The sequence below is a fragment of the Limanda limanda genome, chromosome 1 (assembly GCF_963576545.1).
Source record: "Limanda limanda chromosome 1, fLimLim1.1, whole genome shotgun sequence".
In the NCBI taxonomy this organism is placed as follows: Eukaryota; Metazoa; Chordata; class Actinopteri; order Pleuronectiformes; family Pleuronectidae; genus Limanda; species Limanda limanda.
The window spans coordinates 1,058,704-1,078,069 of NC_083636.1; the positions used below are offsets into that span (position 1 = coordinate 1,058,704).

General features: G+C 45.1%; 1 protein-coding gene across 3 annotated transcripts in view; it reads right to left on the minus strand.

The window, feature by feature from the left end:
- The window catches only part of sptan1 (spectrin alpha, non-erythrocytic 1), a 32,931-nt gene extending 14,365 nt beyond the window's left edge, over positions 1-18,566 (minus strand). For all 3 annotated transcript variants that reach the window (XM_061070023.1, XM_061070017.1, XM_061070026.1), the window contains exons 1-21: positions 18,491-18,566; positions 9,991-10,230; positions 8,593-8,718; positions 7,978-8,118; positions 6,782-7,062; positions 6,539-6,683; positions 6,290-6,444; positions 6,021-6,156; positions 5,832-5,933; positions 5,599-5,736; positions 5,223-5,333; positions 5,033-5,110; positions 4,769-4,924; positions 4,473-4,677; positions 4,164-4,345; positions 3,831-4,074; positions 3,578-3,700; positions 3,265-3,482; positions 3,047-3,139; positions 2,588-2,722; positions 2,266-2,414 (exon numbers count right to left, since the gene is read on the minus strand). In XM_061070023.1, coding sequence (XP_060926006.1) covers positions 2,266-2,414; positions 2,588-2,722; positions 3,047-3,139; positions 3,265-3,482; positions 3,578-3,700; positions 3,831-4,074; positions 4,164-4,345; positions 4,473-4,677; positions 4,769-4,924; positions 5,033-5,110; positions 5,223-5,333; positions 5,599-5,736; positions 5,832-5,933; positions 6,021-6,156; positions 6,290-6,444; positions 6,539-6,683; positions 6,782-7,062; positions 7,978-8,118; positions 8,593-8,718; positions 9,991-10,227 — 3,155 coding nt within the window. In that variant the 5' untranslated portion in view covers positions 10,228-10,230; positions 18,491-18,566. The remainder of the gene's footprint in view (positions 1-2,265; positions 2,415-2,587; positions 2,723-3,046; positions 3,140-3,264; positions 3,483-3,577; positions 3,701-3,830; positions 4,075-4,163; positions 4,346-4,472; positions 4,678-4,768; positions 4,925-5,032; positions 5,111-5,222; positions 5,334-5,598; positions 5,737-5,831; positions 5,934-6,020; positions 6,157-6,289; positions 6,445-6,538; positions 6,684-6,781; positions 7,063-7,977; positions 8,119-8,592; positions 8,719-9,990; positions 10,231-18,490) is intronic.
- Positions 18,567-19,366: the final 800 nt, after the last annotated feature.

Below are 19,366 nucleotides of genomic sequence, written 5' to 3' on the forward strand. Positions count from 1 at the left end.
GAGAAGAGAGACAGAAGAGGAGAGACAGCAGAGGAGAGACAGAAGAGGAGAGACAGCAGAGGAGAGGAGGAGAGGAGGAGAGGAGAGGAGGAGGAGAGACAGAAGAGGAGAGGAGAGGAGGAGAGGAGGAGGAGAGACAAGAGGAGAAGAGGAGGAGAGACAGAAGAGAAGAGACAGAAGAGGAGAGGAGGAGAGGAGGAGGAGAGGAGGAGAGGAGGAGGAGAGGAGAGACAGAAGAGGAGAGGAGAAGAGGAGAGGAGAAGAGGAGGAGAGACAGAAAGAGGAGAGGAGAAGAGGAGAGGAGAAGAGGAGAGGAGGAGGAGAGGAGAGGAGGAGAGACAGAAGAGGAGAGACAGAAGAGGAGAGACAGAAGAGGAGAGACAGAAGAGGAGAGACAGAAGAGGAGGAGAGACAGAAGAGGAGAGACAGAGGAGAGACAGAAGAGGAGGGACAGAAGAGGAGGAGAGACAGAAGAGGAGAGACAGAGGAGGAGAGACAGAAGAGGAGAGACAGCAGAGGAGAGACAGAAGAGAGAAAGAGGAGAGACAGAAGAGGAGAGACAGAAGAGGAGAGACAGCAGAGGAGAGACAGAAGAGAGAAAGAGGAGAGACAGAAGAGGAGAGACAGAAGAGGAGAGACAGAAGAGGAGAGACAGAAGAGGAGAGACAGAAGAGGAGAGACAGAAGAGGAGAGACAGAAGAGGAGAGACAGAAGAGGAGAGACAGAAGAGGAGAGACAGAGGAGGAGAGACAGAGGAGGAGAGACAGAGGAGGAGAGACAGAAGAGGAGAGACAGAAGAGGAGAGACAGAAGAGGAGAGACAGAAAGAGGAGAGACAGAAGAGGAGAGACAGCAGAGGAGAGACAGAAGAGGAGAGACAGAGGAGGAGAGACAGCAGAGGAGAGACAGCAGAGGAGAGACAGAAGAGGAGAGACAGAAGAGGATAGACAGAGGAGGAGAGACAGAAGAGGAGAGACAGCAGAGGAGAGACAGCAGAGGAGAGACAGCAGAGAAGAGGAGAGGAGGAGGAGAGACAGAAGAGAAGAGGAGAGACAGAAGAGGAGAGACAGAAGAGGAGAGGAGAAGAGGAGAGACAGAAGAGGAGAGACAGAAGAGGAGGAGACAGAAGAGGAGAGACAGAAGAGGAGAGGAGAAGAGGAGAGACAGAAGAGGAGAGACAGAAGAGGAGAGACAGAAGAGGAGAGACAGCAGAGGAGAGACAGCAGAGGAGAGACAGAAGAGGAGAGACAGAAGAGGAGAGACAGAAGAGGAGAGACAGAAGAGGAGAGGAGAAGAGGAGAGACAGAAGAGGAGAGACAGAAGAGGAGAGACAGAAGAGAGACAGAAGAGGAGAGACAGAAGAGGAGAGACAGAAGAGGAGAGACAGAAGAGAAGAGGAGAGGAGGAGGAGAGACAGAAGAGAAGAGGAGAGACAGAAGAGGAGAGACAGAATAGGAGAGACAGAAGAGGAGAGACAGAAGAGGAGAGACAGAAGAGGAGAGGACAAAAGAGGAGAGACAGAAGAGGAGAGGACAAAAGAGGAGAGACAGAAGAGGAGAGACAGAAGAGGAGAGACAGCAGAGGAGAGACAGAAGAGGAGAGACAGCAGAGGAGAGACAGAAAGAGGAGAGACAGAAGAGGAGAGACAGCAGAGGAGAGACAGAAGAGGAGAGAGGAGAGACAGAAGAGGAGAGACAGAAGAGGAGAGACAGAAGAGGAGGAGAGACAAGAGGAGAAGAGGAGAGAGAGACAGAAGAGGAGAGACAGAAGAGGAGAGACAGCAGAGGAGAGACAGAAGAGGAGAGGACAGAAGAGGAGAGACAGAAGAGGAGAGACAGAAGAGGAGAGACAGAAGAGGAGAGACAGCAGAGGAGAGACAGAAGAGGAGAGGAGAAGAGGAGAGACAGAAGAGGAGAGACAGAAGAGGAGGGACAGCAGAGGAGAGACAGAAGAGGAGAGACAGAAGAGGAGAGGACAGAAGAGGAGAGACAGAAGAGGAGAGACAGAAGAGGAGAGACAGAAGAGGAGAGACAGCAGAGGAGAGACAGAAGAGGAGAGGAGAAGAGGAGAGACAGAAGAGGAGGGACAGCAGAGGAGGGACAGCAGAGGAGAGACAGCAGAGACCCAGAGGGAAAGGGCGTTAGTGCAAAAACTGAGCAGAAGACATGATCTACTGAAGGTCAAGAGGTTAAAAAGACTGAGAAACCAGTGAGAGACGAGTTAGTGTGCGACTGTGTGCAGGTTGTGTGATGTGTGTGTTTCTTACTGGTTGTCGATCTGGTCCTGTCGCAGTGCGATGCTGCCGTGGTCGTCCAGCAGGTTCTCCCTGGAGGACGACTGGGTGGGGTCCAGCTTCTTCACGTACGCTGCAGGAACGAAACCCTGACGATCGTTCACCTCCACCTTCCACCAGTCCTGCAGGAACCAGGAGGACAACATGTGAACAGCTGAGACAGACGAGACGTGTCCAGTTCATCAACACGTCCCACGACCTCTCACAGGTGATCAGTGAGAAGCCTGAAGCATCTCATCCACTGGACCAGCTGCTGTCTCTCAACATGCTTCATCTCTGAGGACCAGAGACTGACCTTGTTGGTGCTGTTGAGCAGCGTCAGGATGTCTCCTTTCTTCATGGTCACCTCCCGTGGACTCTTCTCCTGGTAGTCGTACAGAGCCAGCACCAGCTCCTTCCCGGTCTCGTCATCAGTCGGCGCCACTTGTTGCTGTTTAATAAAACAGACCAATAATCTGTGTCACTGATTTGTCTTTGTCTAAAAAACTCAATTTGATTATTAGAAAAAAATTCCCGATAGTCTCGTGTTTCGAAGGTCTCATCCCGACTCTGCCCCAAAACAAATCCCTGCTCTTACTTTTCATCATCGCTGTTTGTAGTTGTTTCTGTAACCAAGCAATTCAAATGCAAACAGGACAGTTAACTTCCTGTTAGCAGCACATGACCAGTGTGTGTGAGATGTTTTCAGGATGGAGATCACTCCTGATCCGCTGGTTGAAGCCTGTGTGGACAGAGGTGGAGATGTGTCTCTCACCCGGCAGGACGTGGCCTGCTCCTTCAGACCGTGGATGCTGCTGCCGTAGGCGCTCAGGTCCGACATCAGAGCCTCGTGCTTCTTCAGCAGAGCCTGTGGGAAACAAAGTATTTAGCATGAAGTAAATGGAGCTGAAGATGGAAACAGCAGAGACGGTCAGAAACGTTCTGTTAGATCAGGATTCAGGAGAGAAGACCACATCTCCTCCCTTCACGCACCTCAGCAGAGTCCTCGTCTTTCCCGTAGTCCGGACTCGCCACGATGGGCTCCTTCTCCCTCATCCAGGACTCCGCCTCGTTGGCGTCTGCAAAGTACTGCTGAGCCTGCAGAGAGTCCTCCAGGTCCTGTCTCCTCTGGGACGCTTTGGCCTTCAGAGTGTCCCAGCGTCCATGGAGCTCAGTCAGCTTCACCTTCACTTCCTCACCAGCAAAGTGTCCTGGGAACGACCGGGTCAGAGGACAACATCTCTTAGAAAACATCTTCACAAAGTCACAGAAGATACGGAGCCAGGCTTTGATCTGGGTTGAATACCTTCCTCCACCATGGCCTCTCCCTTCTGGGTCACGGCCTTGATCCTCGGCTCGTGACCGGTGATCTCCGCCTGAAGGGCCTGGTGCTTCTTCAGCAGGTTCTGGACTCCGATCAGGTCTTTGCCTGTGGAACACGGAGAACTTTATCAATCATCTGAAATATGAGGATGAAACCACAGTAACAACCAAACATCTGAGACTGTATATGGACTTGACTGTAATCCTGTGGCTTCTCTGGATGGGGGGGGCGTTACCTCGGTTGGTGGAGGCAGCGATCGGCTCCTTCTCTCTGATCCAAGTCTCTTCGTCCTCCATGTCTCTGAACAGCTGCTGCAGCCGCAGCGAGTCCGACAGCTTCTGCTTGCGAGCGGCCATGGGCTCACGCAGAGCTTCGTAACGAGCAACCAGCGCCTCCTGCTTCTTACGGATGTTGTCAGCATCAAAATGTCCCGCCTCTTGGAACTGGCGAGCCTGAATCGTTATGCCGTCGATACGATCCTAAAGAAGACGTCCACAGAATCGTTTATAGAATCATTAACATAAACACAGTTATCAATCAAATCCTTCGTGAGTGAGCAGCAGTGCACCTGGTGAGCGGCCACGTCCGCCTCCAGCAGAGCGTGTTTCTTCTGCAGGTTCTGGACGCTCGTCAGGTCTTTGCCGTAGTCGTCTGACGCCAGGTGACCTTCGACCTCGTACAGCCACAGCTCGATGTCCTCCACGTTCCTGTTGAACTGCTGCTGCTGGTTGGCCTCACGGAGCTTGATGCCTAAACACAAACAAGTCCCATCAACACAGCTCAGTCTTCTGTAGAATGTCTTTGTGAGGAATTAACCATTTTAAGTCTCTTTTAAATAATAATAAAGTTAAATGCAGGATTATTGTTTTCCTGGTACCTTTGAGCTCAGTGGCTTCCAGCAGTTTCTTCCACTGGGAGCTGACCTCCTCCATGCGTCCGTCCACCTCCGTGGAGGCGTAGTGTTTCCCGTCCAGCAGCTCCTGGCCGCTCTTCTGCAGAGCGTCGATCCGGCTCTGATTGGCCGACAGCTCAGCTTCGAAGGCCTGGTGCTTCTGCACCTTGCCCTGCAGGTTGGACGGGTCCTGTGGTCCAGAGAGCAGAGGCAGACAGGTTGGAGCGTGCAACTGATTTCAATACACACACACCGCAAGATCCAGCTCTCTGATGAATCACCTTGTAAGCCTCGTCGGTGGCGGTCTTCATCTTCTCGTTGATCCAGCTCTTCAGCTCGTCTGAGTCCCTGAAGAACTGCTGCAGGTGGAAGGAGTCCTCCAGGGCGGCGCGGCGGGACTGAGCTCGCTCATGCAGAGCGTTACGACGGCTGAGCAGCTGGAGATGTGGAAAGTGAGAGAAGACGTCTTGAGTTTGTGTTCACATCGAGATTTTGATTCATCATTATATTTAAATGAAGTTAGAAAAGCTGAAAGTTTGACTCACAGCATCTCTACGGGTGGCAACGTCTTCTTTGGCGTAGTGATTGTTCTGGATCAGTTTGGTAGCAAACTCGTCCAGAGCCTGGAGACAAATACACACAGAGTGAATTCTATTTCATAACAGCACAAGAATGAAGTAAGAATGATATTCTTGCTTTATAACACGGGAAGTGGACAAAGTTAAAGCAGCGTACAGTGATCTTCTCCTCCTGGGCACTCAGAGACTTCTCAAAGTCCTCGTGTTTCTTCAGCAGAGCCTCGACGCTGTCCAGAGAGTCGCCCAGGTCCTCGTTCAGGAGGAACGCCTGCACAAGGAAAACACTACGTGAAAATCTATAAAACACATTTATGCACCAGACTTATTCGGTCCTGAAGACATGTTTGAACCCATTAGGACAAAATATTCCTTCTGAGAAAACAGATTCTAAAACCAAAGTAATGTCGGAGTGTTTTCTGAACGCAGAAAGAAACAGGAAGTAAAATCATATCAGCGTTTAAAACTTTGAAAATAATTTATGTTCATGGTTTTAAATCTTGTTCTCATGGTGCATTGAACTTGAAGGAGGTTACCTCTTGTTTGCTCATCCAGTTGTCCACCTGCTCCGTGTCCCTGTAGAAGAGCTGCAGGTCCATGCACTGCTCGTACTGCTGCCTGCGAACCTCCCACAGCTCCAGCAGAGACTCCTTCTCCTCGGTGAGGACGCCCAGCTACACAACACAACAACACAACAAGCAGGTTTAAACAAGCTACCACACCACACACCTACACCGCAGCAAAGAGAGAAGGTCTGATCTCCATGTACCTTTTCCTTGACCTCCTCAGAAGCGTAGTGACCTGTGTTCAGTAAAGCTTGACCCGCTTCATCAGCGGCTCTGAAACTGTCCTCGTGAGCATCGATCTCTCCCTGAACCACGAGAGGACACAACACTTCAAACGGACGTCGCTTCTTTAATGAAATGTGTGAAATTGACTTTTTGATGCAACTCTTTACCTTATGCTCCTGGTGGCGGTCCAGCAGAGCCTCGGCTCCAGCCACGTCATTGGCCAGTTCGTCAGCATTGATCAGAGCCTTCATCTCCGTCACCCAGCTGGTCAGATCCCTGAAGTCAGCCGTGAAGCGCTGCAGCCTGAAGGTCAAGGTCACAAGAGGGCAGCAGTGAGCAGATGTCTGGACGCCATCTCTAAGCTAACACCTGCCCGAGGACGTGTGGCGTTCATGTTTCTAAGCATTCTGGGACATTAACGCATCGACCACTGTACCTGTAGGAGTCGTTGAGGCGGGCGTGGCGCTCGGCGGCCAGCGTGCGGATCTGTTCCCAGTTGGTGACGAGTTCGTCCTTCTTCAGGTGGATCTGGGAGGCGTTCTGTGGGTGTGTCTGCTGCAGGCGCTCTGCATCACCGCCCAGAGTGTTGACCTGGTGGAACCAGCAACATGAGAGATTAGAGACTTATTTGTTTTTTAATTTGCTGTGTTTGTGTTGACTCTCTGCAGAGCAGCCCCGGGCGGACCTTATCCTCCAGAGCAGCCAGGTCTCGCTCCAGACCCTCGTGTTTACGCAGCAGCGCCTGAACACTCGCCAGGTCACGACCAAAATCATCAGAGGCCATCAGCTGCTCCTTCTCCTTGATCCAGCTGATGGTCTCATCCACATCCCTGTTGTCAGGAGGAAACCACACAGTGTGTGAGCGTCATCACACACACACACTGTCACAGCCGTGCATGTGTTCCTCTGATGTTCCTGTGATGTTCACCTGTTGAAGCGCTGCACCTCCGCAGCTCCGAACAGCTTCCCCTGCCTCTGCTGGGCCAGACCCTTCAGCCGCTGCCAGGCCGCGTTCACCTCGTCCTGCTTCCGCACGATGAGCTCGGCCTCGGGGTGGCTCTCCTGGATCAGCTTGGCGGCGAGCTGGTTCACCTCGTTCACACGCTCCTCGTGAGCCGCCAGGTCCGTCTGGAACTCCTCAAACTTCTTCTGCAGGAGCTCCACGTGCTCCAGGTCCTGGCCCAGCTCCTCGGAGGTGGCCATGGTCTCCTTCAGGTGGAGGGAAACATTCAGGATGTCATCAAAGTGCTTTTACACAACCATACAGCTTGGAATAAAATCAAAAATGCTCCAACGAACATGGAAATTTACTTTATTAATATAACTAAACATCAATGACCCAGTAAAAAGCATGTTTCCCATATATACAGAAATCTGTTGCTGGATACATCAGACAACACTTTTTATATTAAAAACAAATGGGAGCTGGAGTTAAATATTATAATTGAGGATGTGGAGTGGGAAACAATGTGCATTGGATGTCATAAAGGTATCAATAGTAACATGTGGAAGGAGTTTGATTGGAAGATGAAGACTAGGTTCTTTAAGACGCCCTCCGTGGTCTCTACATTTGCAGATAATCCAGCGGCAATAAACTGCTGGAGATGATGTGGAATGGTTGGCGACCACTCACACATGTTTTGGGATTGCCCAATGATGCTTCCTTTCTGGAAGGGGATAAAGAGTGAGATAGATAAAGTTTTGGGAATTAATTTACTGTTCACCCCAAGTCAGTTTCTTTTCGATCTAACTCCTGAAGGCATGTACACAAGAGACCAAGAGCACTTGTTACATATACTCTTGATGACTGTTAGGAAAATGGTGACAATAAAATGGTTGAATCCACAGCCACCTACAGTGGAAACAGAAGCTGAGGGAGGTGTATGGAATGGAGGCTTTAACTGCTCAATTACAATTAAGGTCTGATGTTTTTGTGAGGAGGTGGCTACCTACTGCAGGATACCTCTCTAACTGAGGGGAATCCTGTGGTACCATGGAATGTCTTAACTGTCTTAACAGTGCTTTGACACAAACTTCTGTGGTTTCCTGTCCCTAGCAGCTGAAAACATAGCTTTTTAATGATGAATTGTTGAGTTTTCTGAACTAGTTCCTGTTGAATCTGACCTTATCACTGATCCAGTCCAGGGCATCCTCGCACTCACGCAGGTACTGGACCAGTTTCTGGGCCTGGAGCAGACGCGTGCCCTTCTCCTTGGTCCTCATCAGCAGAAGGTCCCACAGACGATGCAGCTCCTCCAGACGAGTCTACCACACACAGCAGATGGTTTTTAAAGTTAGTAGAAATAGGGAAGGTTTTAGAAATTATGGTAATTTGTAAAAAAGGTTTCACGAAAATCCATCAGCAAAAGTGTTCCTCTGTATTTAATTAGAAAGTGTTTGAAGGGTTGATAAATGTAGAACACTAGGACAGAAGAGATGATCTGGAAGAACTCCCACAGCACACAGAGTCACACAGAGTCACAGCAGAGCAACACCTACTAGAATGTACTCAGCCATATTGAAACTTGACACTATGGGTCTCTGCTGAGTCCGGTACGGCGTGTAGGACTGAACCAGATGCAGATGAGTTAACAGAACGTTCAGCTCTCTATGCTCCTCTGAGATCGTGTGTTTGCTCCTTAATGATGCAGAATAACTGTCCGGTGCACCATGGATACACAGAATGTTACTGTACACAGATTCCATTCATTACACTGACAACATCTTCATCACTCTTACTCGAATGATCTCAGAGGCGAAGTGTCCCTCTGTGATCATCAGGTTTCCAGTCTCGTCCAGTTTGATGATGGCACCGGCGTTGGCCTGAACTTCAGCTTCAAACGCCTGATGCTTCTGCAGCTTCCCCTGAAGAAGAAGATGAAGGACATGAATCAAACTCATCACAAAACTGCACTAAACCTGTCTCCTTGCACTGTGGACCTGTACAACACTCTGCTCCATATACACTTACTTCACATCATATGTGATATGTGTTCATATAAACCATATTGATATTATATATCTGTTTATACAATAATATTGTCTTTTGCACACTCTGTCTACATATTCTTACACTCATAGTATATTATATTATCTATTGTATAGTCAAATACTTATATTTATACCTCTACTATATATCATATATTATATCATACTCTCTGTATATTCTTTGTATATATAAGTCTATATACACATTTTTATAAATGTGCTGTTATAATTATAATTATTATATTACTATTATTATTATTATTATTATTATTATTATTATTATTATTATTATTATTACTATACATACTGTTGCTGCCATTATTACTATATACTGCTATTACATTGGTATAATTACTACCATATATAAATATATATTATGTTATATTATATACTATATATACTGTACTATTTGTATATACTGTGTAACAATAACATTACCATCATATCATCAGTACTATTACCATCATCTTGCCACTGCACCTTATCTACCTATTTATCTTGTGTTTCTGTTTTTATTCTTTCTACCTCAATATTTTTTATTTTATTCTATTGTATTTTATTGTATTCAAATATACCGGCTGCTATGACGACTCTATCTATCTATCTATCTATCTATCTATCTATCTATCTATCTATCTATCTATCTATCTATCTATCTATCTATCTATCTATCTATCTATCTATCTATCTATCTATCTATCTATCTATCTATCTATCTATCTATCTATCTATCTATCTATCTATCTATCTATCTATCTATCCATCCATCCATCCATCCATCCATCCATCCATCCATCCATCCATCCATCCATCCATCCATCCATCCATCCATCCATCCATCCATCCATCCATCCATCCATCCATCCATCCATCCATCCATCCATCCATCCATCCATCCATCCATCCATCCATCCATCCATCCATCCATCCATCCATCCATCCATCCATCCATCCATCCATCCATCCATCCATCCATCCATCCATCCATCCATCCATCTATCTATCTATCTATCTATCTATCTATCTCTCTATCCATCCCTATATCTATCTATCTCTCTATCAGTCTGAGGAAACAGTCGAGTTGGTCTTTGAGTCGACAGAACGACCAGCGTCACCACAGGGAGTCGTTTAACCACCAGGCGTACAGACCTGCAGGTTGGACGGGTCCTTGTAGTTCTCATCGGAGGCGATCTGCAGCTTCTCCTGGATCCACTTCTCCAACTCGTCCGCGTCACGCCGGAAGAACTGGAAGCTGTACGAGTCCTCCAGCTTCGCCCGGCGCGTGATCGACAAATCCTTGAAGCGACGGTAGCGGTCGAGCACCTGCTGCCGGCGCTCCTGGATGTCCTCGGCTGTCTCCAGCACTTTGGCCCCTGCGGTGTCCATCTTCTGAAAAACACAACATTAAGAGTATGAGTAAGATATGAACACACATCAAATAACCTGTTTTACATCATAGGAGCTGAACTCTGTGAGCTCTGAAACATACAACGTGTCTACGTTGGTTCTTTACTTCCGTCTTTTCCTGGAGAATCTTCAAATGCTAAATCTCTCTAAAATCTGTAAAACTTTGTGTAACACAATAAACCATGATAAATGGTAAAAATGCGAAAATGGTGTTCAAACATTTCTAAATAAAATCATTGAATTTACTGATTCACAATATTTCTCAATTTAAAAACATCAACTAACTATTTCAAACGAACATTTGTGAGTTTTTGAGATATGAACATTTTCTCAGCACCTCTGCAGACATCCTCTGGCGCCCCCTTGTGTTATCAACACGTTTTTCACCACACGTTATTAGATGTAATGACATTATCACAAGCGTAAAACTTAAATCAATTAAATTAATATATATTTTCTTCCTCGTTACAAACACAAATAGTTTGAAGTGTTAGTTTCTCATCAGAGAATTCACTTTAGAAGTTCAGGAGAAACAAAAAGAACGAGATTATGCAACTGAAGTCTTGACACAAACTTGGCTTTAAACTCTGAAGCCGGATAGAACCAGTCAGCCCCCCCCCCACACACACTTCCTGTCCCACACTGGGCAGCAGAGGGGGGGGGGCGGCAGCTGAAAGAGTAAAATACCAAACAGGGGCGGAGACGGACATTCCACCGGCAGGCGAACAGTCACCAGGCTCCCATCACAATGAGACTGCTGCTGTCAGCTCTGAGGGGGGGGGGGGCACCAGTCACTCACTGCTTCCACCAGTGAGACCATGAGACCCACAGGGCAGAGAGAGACCAGTTATTACAACAGAACTAATAACCATCGGGTCGTTTTAACAACAAACGATGAATAATCTGAGCCAGAAAGAAATGGTTTAAACTGTAAAATATGAAACCTCTCTCTCTCTTTCTCTACATATATATATATATATATATATATATATATATATATACATATATATTGAGTTTATAAAGCACCAAACAGAATAAATTTGAATCTTTTCTGTTTATGAATCAGACTCCGCCCATCAGACGACAAAGAGACGCAGATATTGATCCATCGAAACAAACTGAGGTCAACGAGCCGACCCGAGGCACAATAACTGACATCCGAGTTCTGTGTGTGTCTGTGTCTCTCTGTGTGTGTGTGTGTGTGTGTGTGTGTGTGTGTGTGTGTGTGTGTGTGTAGAGGCTTTTTGTTGATGCTGCACACAGGGAGACAATAAGCGCTGGACGTGCGTCTCCTGGTCCGTGTCTCTGCTCAATGAAAGGATTAGTGGAGTGAACAGATGAGGTGTCATTACCTCCACAGACACACACACACACACACACAGACACACAACACAGACACACTGCTCTCACTGTAAGAAGATTAGGAACATGGACTCGCTATGTGGCCTGGAACACGTCTGCCAGCCCCCCCCCCCCACCCCCCCCTGTTCCCAGAGCTTAAATCATCTCAGGGATTTCACTGACCTCAGCCTGATTCTGCTGTGATGTCAGTGAAACACAAAGTCAACTGACACACACACATCACAGACACACACACTTTGTGAGATCGTTCTTTAGTAAACTAGGAAACTAGGAACAGGCACAGAAGTGTTTGAGACTCATGTGATGCTTCTTGATGATGTGTGTGTGTGTGTGTGTGTGTGTGTGTGTGTGTGTGTGTGTGTGTGTGTGTGTGTGTGTGTGTGTGTGTGTGTGTGTGTGTGTGTGTGTGTGTGTGTGTGTGTGTGTGTGTGTACAGTCTCACTGTCGTCATTTAATATAACAAAGTGCTGGCTGGTCCCATCAGCTGGAACAGTTTAACATGAACCAGCTGATGAGGAGTCAGTTGGTGTCGGTGCTGGTCACAGACACACACACACACACACACACACACACACAGACACACACACACACACACACACACACACACACTGTGAGAGAACAACATCTATTCATCTCAGTTTATCTCAACTGTAAATGTTGGTCACCGTTGTTCTGGCTGAAGAGTTGAATTCATAACCTTTGCACACGAAGGGACATAAACACGAGTCACAGATGATTTACTGTCACGTTGCCCAATCTGAGTCATGTGATTAAAAACTGCAGTAACACAATAAATGTTCAGTCACGTAACTGAACAGACGTGTTAAAAGTGACATAAACATCGTACTTCTATTGCTGCTATTCTTGTATCTATACTGTTCATATTCCATATCTATTTCTTACTTTACACATCTTATTTATTTACATATTCCATTCTACATATGCACATACTTTCGTTTGTCTAGGTACTAGTGGTGGGGGAAAAAATCGATTCTGTTAAGTATCGCGATATTTTGCGCCCGCGATTATATCGATACTGTAGCACAAAGTATTGCAATATTTATAAAAAAAAAAAAAATTTAACATTTTGGGTCATGACCTTTGCAGCCAACTGGACTGGACTCTAGTAGAACACATTTGTTTATTTTTCTCAATATGATTGAAGCTCTAGGTTACTCTTATTTATATGATTATTCTCAGGTTTATGTTACTCTATTATGTCTGCTTGATGTTACTGTATTTAAATAATTGTAAGTTATGTGCTGGGAGCTCAGCGTTCATGTGAGAGGTCTCCTATTCAGAAAATAATTACAAAGGTCCTGTGTCCTGAATGTTCAAGGACAAAGTTTTTGCACTTCAGTTAATGTGTAGAAGACAATGTTGTTCACAGAATTAAATGTGACATTTGAAGTGAGGTGAGCAGTCTGATTTTCCTCATTTTTTGTAATGCCTTTGAATAATATGGGGGACATGAATCGCAATATATCGCAGAATCGAATCGCAATACTTGCAGTATCGCAATATATCGCAGAATCGCAATACTATTGAATCGTCACATTTTTGCCAATTCCCACCCCTACTAAGCACTTGTGCTCTGTGCAATGACAATAAAGTTGAATCTAATCTAAAAGAACAGAATGAATGCTCAGCTGAAAGCTCCTGTCTGCTGGGAGCTGAACAACGTCTCTGTTCCAACAACGTTCCATCACAAAGTGTCTCAGCCTGAAATAACCAGAGGCCTCACAGCACGGCTACGGCTGATAACACTTCCTCCTCCTCCTTGTAGCAGCAGATAACAGCTTTCCCTCTCTGCAGCTCACAGCTGCTCGACAGGGTTCCTGCCCTCACTCTCACACACACCCACACACACACACACACACACCCGGATACCAGCAGCAGCTCTGACAGGGGGCATCACACGCATGGATGCTCATATAACTCGAACTCCTTCCTAAGTCCAATCATCCACCTTTACAGGCCCAGAGAGAGAAAATGCAACATCACTGCTGCTGCTGAAATCTTTCTGTGAGGAAATGATGCAGGAAACAGCAGCTGTGAGGAAACTACAGCTGAAATGTGTCTGTTCTTTATAAAGACACACTGGTGCTGTCATGGTTGATATGGTAACGGAGATCTGTGGGCTGAGAGAAACTGGAAGAGCTTCAACCTTTGTTTCCACATGTGTCCCTGAGGGTCTGTGAGTTACTGGAGAACATGAGCAGCACCACGTCCAGTTAGAAACACTGAGGCTGCTGATGAGTGCTGGAATGTGTGAGAGAGGCGTGGCCTGCTGCTAATCAGCAGGACAGGGACCGGCCCTTACACACAACACACACACACACACACACAACACACACACCAAACACACAACGACAGAGGGATTACAAGAACAATATCCTAGTCAAATATGTAGTTATTGTTAATATAAGAATTCAAGGTACATTAACTAAGAATAGTTCTAAGATACAATTCTTGGTCCAAACCTGAAAACTCTGGAGCACTGTGGATGGCAGGCGTAACCATGGCAACAGCAATACGTTTTAAACTAAGTAGTGTGGATGAAGCCTAAGTGCTGAGAGGAGATAACGGACATCAGTGGATAGTAATGGTTATTGATTCACTCCATTAAAATGATTATCCACATACGACAGGAATCTCCTGGATAATTGACTTCCTGGTAAAAAACTAAATCGAACCTCTCACAGCGTCGTGTGAACAACAGACAAATCTAAATCTAAAACAACAACAAGATGAATCTAAATCCTGTTAAACACAGAACTTCACTGGAAACAAGAGCTGGTTGGTCCGGCACAGAACCGTACGGCACAGAACCGTACGGCACAGAACCGTACGGCACAGAACCGTACGGCACAGAACCGTCCGGCACAGAACCGTACGGCACAGAACCGTACGGCACAGAACCGTACGGCACAGAACCGTACGGCACAGAACCGTACGGCACAGAACCGTACGGCACCCGACGCTCCGCCCCGGTGACGGCACCATCTCTCCAGAAGGTTCACAGATTTCACAGATATTCTCCATGTCCTGTTTTCATCACAGTGGGTGAAGTCACTTAGTTACCGCGGTGCAGCATCTGTTATGAATAGGGGTCGTACTGACGCCATACTGGGCGGATGGAAGCTAAAGGAATTAGCAGGAAATGGGCGAGTCTCATGAGACAAGGAAAGTCTATTTCCTGACGAAGAGGAGGATGAGGAGGATGAAGAACGAAGTGGAACGGACATTGTTACGAAGCTTGAATTGAGCTCAGCCGGTGAAAACGAATATGCCCGACCTGAGTTATGTTGTTATTAAAAATTAATCTGATGTAAAACGCATGAGCAACTCCTCTGGAGTCACAGCAGCAGTCAGCTGATGCATTATTTCACATTGTTGTGAGAAGCAAATCAGGAATGTAGAGCACACGCAGTTACTCAGCAGTTTATGGTCGTTAGCAACTGTAACACAAAGTCCAGATCACACATTTAAATAGAATCCACAGTAAGAACAGCATTAATAAAAGCACTGGCATCTCATGTCAAGATTACTCACTTCAGATACATTTGTCTAATGCGTCATAAGATGAAACAACACTTTACTTTCATGCAAACGATATCACACAAACAAAACACACGCAGTCAGATCCTAAAGGTGCATGACTGAAGCACATGCACAGTTCAGATCTGACCAGAGTCCCTGTGACATTCAAATGAAATAAATAACCAGATTACAGTTCAATGTAAAACCAAACCACACACGGGATCCTCAGAGTCGCAGCCTCAGGGTCTCTGGTGTCGTGGCTGAGAGGACGCCACAGTCTGTCCTCCGCTCCTGAAGCCGGAGAGGAACTGAGGACTCGTCTCCGGGAGCAGAGACAGACGCAGTGCACCTGCAGTGACCGAACCACAGAGCCAAGATGAAGCCCCGCCCACCGCCCCCCCCCCCTCCAGCTGCCTCCCATCCCTTCACTCAGCAAAACACCAGCAGCTTCATTCTCTAGAATCTTCTTTCGATCCAAAAGACTCAACGACGACACACAAAACACACACAGACACACACAGCAGCAACACAAACCGAGGCTGTTACCTTGGGCTTGGGTTTAGTAGAGGTGGACATGTTGTGAGTCTGTGTGGGCCGGCTACACACACTCACAACATTGATCGCACAGTGAACAAGAAGCAATGAGCAGCGAGTGGAATCTTTCACAGCAAGGTCACTACACAGTGGGCGGGGGGGAAGTGGGGGGGGAAGTGTGTTCGTCTCTAAGTGGAAAACATCTGACGTCCAACAAAATGATTCTATAGTGAACTATTGGACTGTAGAAACTTTATGGAGCAATCAAGCTGCAAATCACACACACACACACACACACACACACACACACACACACACACACACACACACACACACACACACACACACACACACACACACACACACACACACACACACACACACACACACACACACACACACAAACCAAATATATAGAACTTCAATTAGGAAAATAAACATAATTGCACATCTGGTCTGCTTTGGTATTTTGTACAATAACAGATTCCTATTGATTAATGCTAATACTGATGCTAACACTGATGCTGATGCTAATACTGATGCTAATACTGATGCTAACACTGATGCTAATACTGATGCTAATACTGATGCTAACACTGATGCTGATGCTAATACTGATGCTAATACTGATGCTAACACTGATGCTGATGCTAATACTGATGCTAACACTGATGCTGATGCTAATACTCTTACACTCATAGTATATATATTATCTATTGTATAGTCAAATACTTATATTTATACCTCTACTATATATCATATCATGTTATATCATACTCTCTGTATATTCTGTGTATATATAAGTCTATTTACACATATTTATACATGTGTACATGTTATTATTATTATTATTAAATTTACTATTATTATATACACTGTTGCTGCCATTATTACTATATACTGCTATTATATTGGTATAATTACTATCATATATAAATATATATTATGTTATATTATATACTATATATACTGTACTTTTTTAATATACTGTGTAACAATAACATTACCATCATATCATCAGTACTATTACCATCATCTTGCCACTGCACCTTATCTACCTATTTATCTTGTGTTTCTGTTTTTATTCTTTCTACCTCAATATTTTTTATTTTATTCTATTGTATTGTATTTTATTGTATTCAAATATACCGGCTGCTATGACGACTTCATTTCCCTTCGGGGATGAATAAAGTAATCTATCTATCTATCTATCTATCTATCTATCTATTTATCTGTATATCTATCTATCTGTATATCTATCTATCTATCATGCTCATACTGATGCTAATACTGATGCTAATACTGATGCTAACACTGATGCTAACACTCTGCCCATTGGAGCCACATGGATTCTTCCACTCAAAGTAGTTCACTGGTTCTGAACCAGCAGCACTGGGACCAGAGGCCTAGTTTCAAACTGGGTCACTGTCAACCTGAAGTTATAATGAGGACGATTATGAGCTTGTACAGTTGAGATATCGAGTTTGGGCGAATATAAATATGTGGAGGTTACATCCTATTCTCTGTTTCTGCATTTATATTTCTGATTTCATCTGCAATCTGATAAACGGGTGGGTCTCTAATAGAACGTTAATATTATATGGATATCACTCTCACCTGATGTTAAACCCTATGAAGTATCAATCTTTAGGTATAGATATAATAATGTGGGTTAGGGTTGTGTGGGTCCCGTCCCCCCCCCCCCCCCCCACAGTGTGAAGTCACTGTCTCTGCAGCTCGGTCTGAACTCCTCTCCTGATTGGACGAGGGTCGGTTGGAATGTGAGGAACTTGGCACCCCCCTGACGAACTGGGACCCCCGGTCAGTGGGTGGGGGGGGGGCATTGTCTCCTGATTGTCACACACACGTGTCTCTGCTGTCCACCCCCCCCCCCCCACCAGCTGTCCAGAGGCAGGGGTCTGAACTGGGACCACTCCTTAAAACCCTGCAGGATCCACAGCTCGATGCGCATGCGCGGTGAACACAGTGTGAATTATTAACGGTAACAGTGGAGGTGTAACAGGAGACCAGCTGGGGGGGGTGTGGGGGGGTGCAAAGGTCCGCACTGGGCGGATCCCTCTCTCTCCACCGCGGCCAGGCCACACAACACCATCACTTTGTATTATTATTACTGTATGAATACTGTATTAATATCTATTTCCCTGGATTTGTGTTATTACGGTATTAATATCTATGTCTATGGATGGACCAGTCTGGTGCTACTGGGGGGGGGGGGGTCAGGCAGAATGACCGGACGAGCTAACACCATAGACTGTATATATAGACACACAGCAGCTCTCATAGCAACACCTCTGATAGCTGACGTGAACACATCGATATAAAACACACAATAACACAACGTGAGGACACAATCCCATCTGACAGATCTGAGTCCAGATGCTTCTGCCTCCATCGCAGCTCAATGGGAGCTAGCATCTGTTAGCATGGGAGGCTAACGTCACTGCAATGCATGGATGTTCTGTTTCAAACTGACAACTTCACGTTTAACATGCTAACATGCTAACAGGGGCGTGCTAGCTTCGGTTGTGTGGACGGGTTTCATCTGCTCGACTTGCATTCCAACTGAAGGAGAAGCTAACACCTAGCTAACAGCGAGCTAACAGCGGGCTAACGATGAAGAAGCTAGCAGCGAGCTAACGGATACACAGAGCTGAGCTAACCGAGCTAACCGAGCTAAAGGCTAGATAAACACATTACACTTGAATTCAAAATGAAAAACACGATGTACAAAATGCACGATATGTAATTTATTATATATATATATAATAATAATAACTCGTACCTCGGTGGGTTTGTTAAAGAGCTGACGAAGAGCTGGTGTTTGTTCAGAAGGATCGACGATGAAGGATGAGTCTCTCTCTCTCTCTCTCTCTCAGTGACGTCACTCTGCAGCGGTACGGAAACCACCGACAGATTCCGGAAACAGCCGAAGTTAGATAGTTAGATAGATAGATAGATAGATAGATAGATAGATAGATAGATAGATAGATAGATAGATAGATAGATAGATAGATAGATAGATAGATAGATAGATAGATAGATAGATAGATAGATAGATAGATAGATAGATAGATAGATAGATAGATAGATAGATAGATAGATAGATAGATGGATAGATGGATAGATGGATAGATGGATAGATAGATAGATAGATAGATAGATAGATAGATAGATAGATAGATAGATAGATAGATAGATAGATAGATAGATAGATAGATAGATAGATAGATAGATAGATAGATAGGTAGATAGATTACTTTATATTTGAATACAATAAAATACAATACAATAGAATAAAATAAAAAATATTGAGGTAGAAAGAATAAAAACAGAAACACAAGATAAATAGGTAGATAAGGTGCAGTGGCAAGATGATGGTAATAGTACTGATGATATGATGGTAATGTTATTGTTAGACAGTATATAAAAATAGTACAGTATATATAGTATATCATATAACATAATATATATTTATATATGATAGTAATTATACCAAAAAAATAGCAGTATATAGTAATAATGGCAGCAACAGTATATATAATAATAATAGTAATATAATAATAATTATAACATGTACACAAGTATAAATATGTGTATATAGACTTATATATACAAAGAATATACAGAGAGTATGATATAATATATGATATATAGTAGA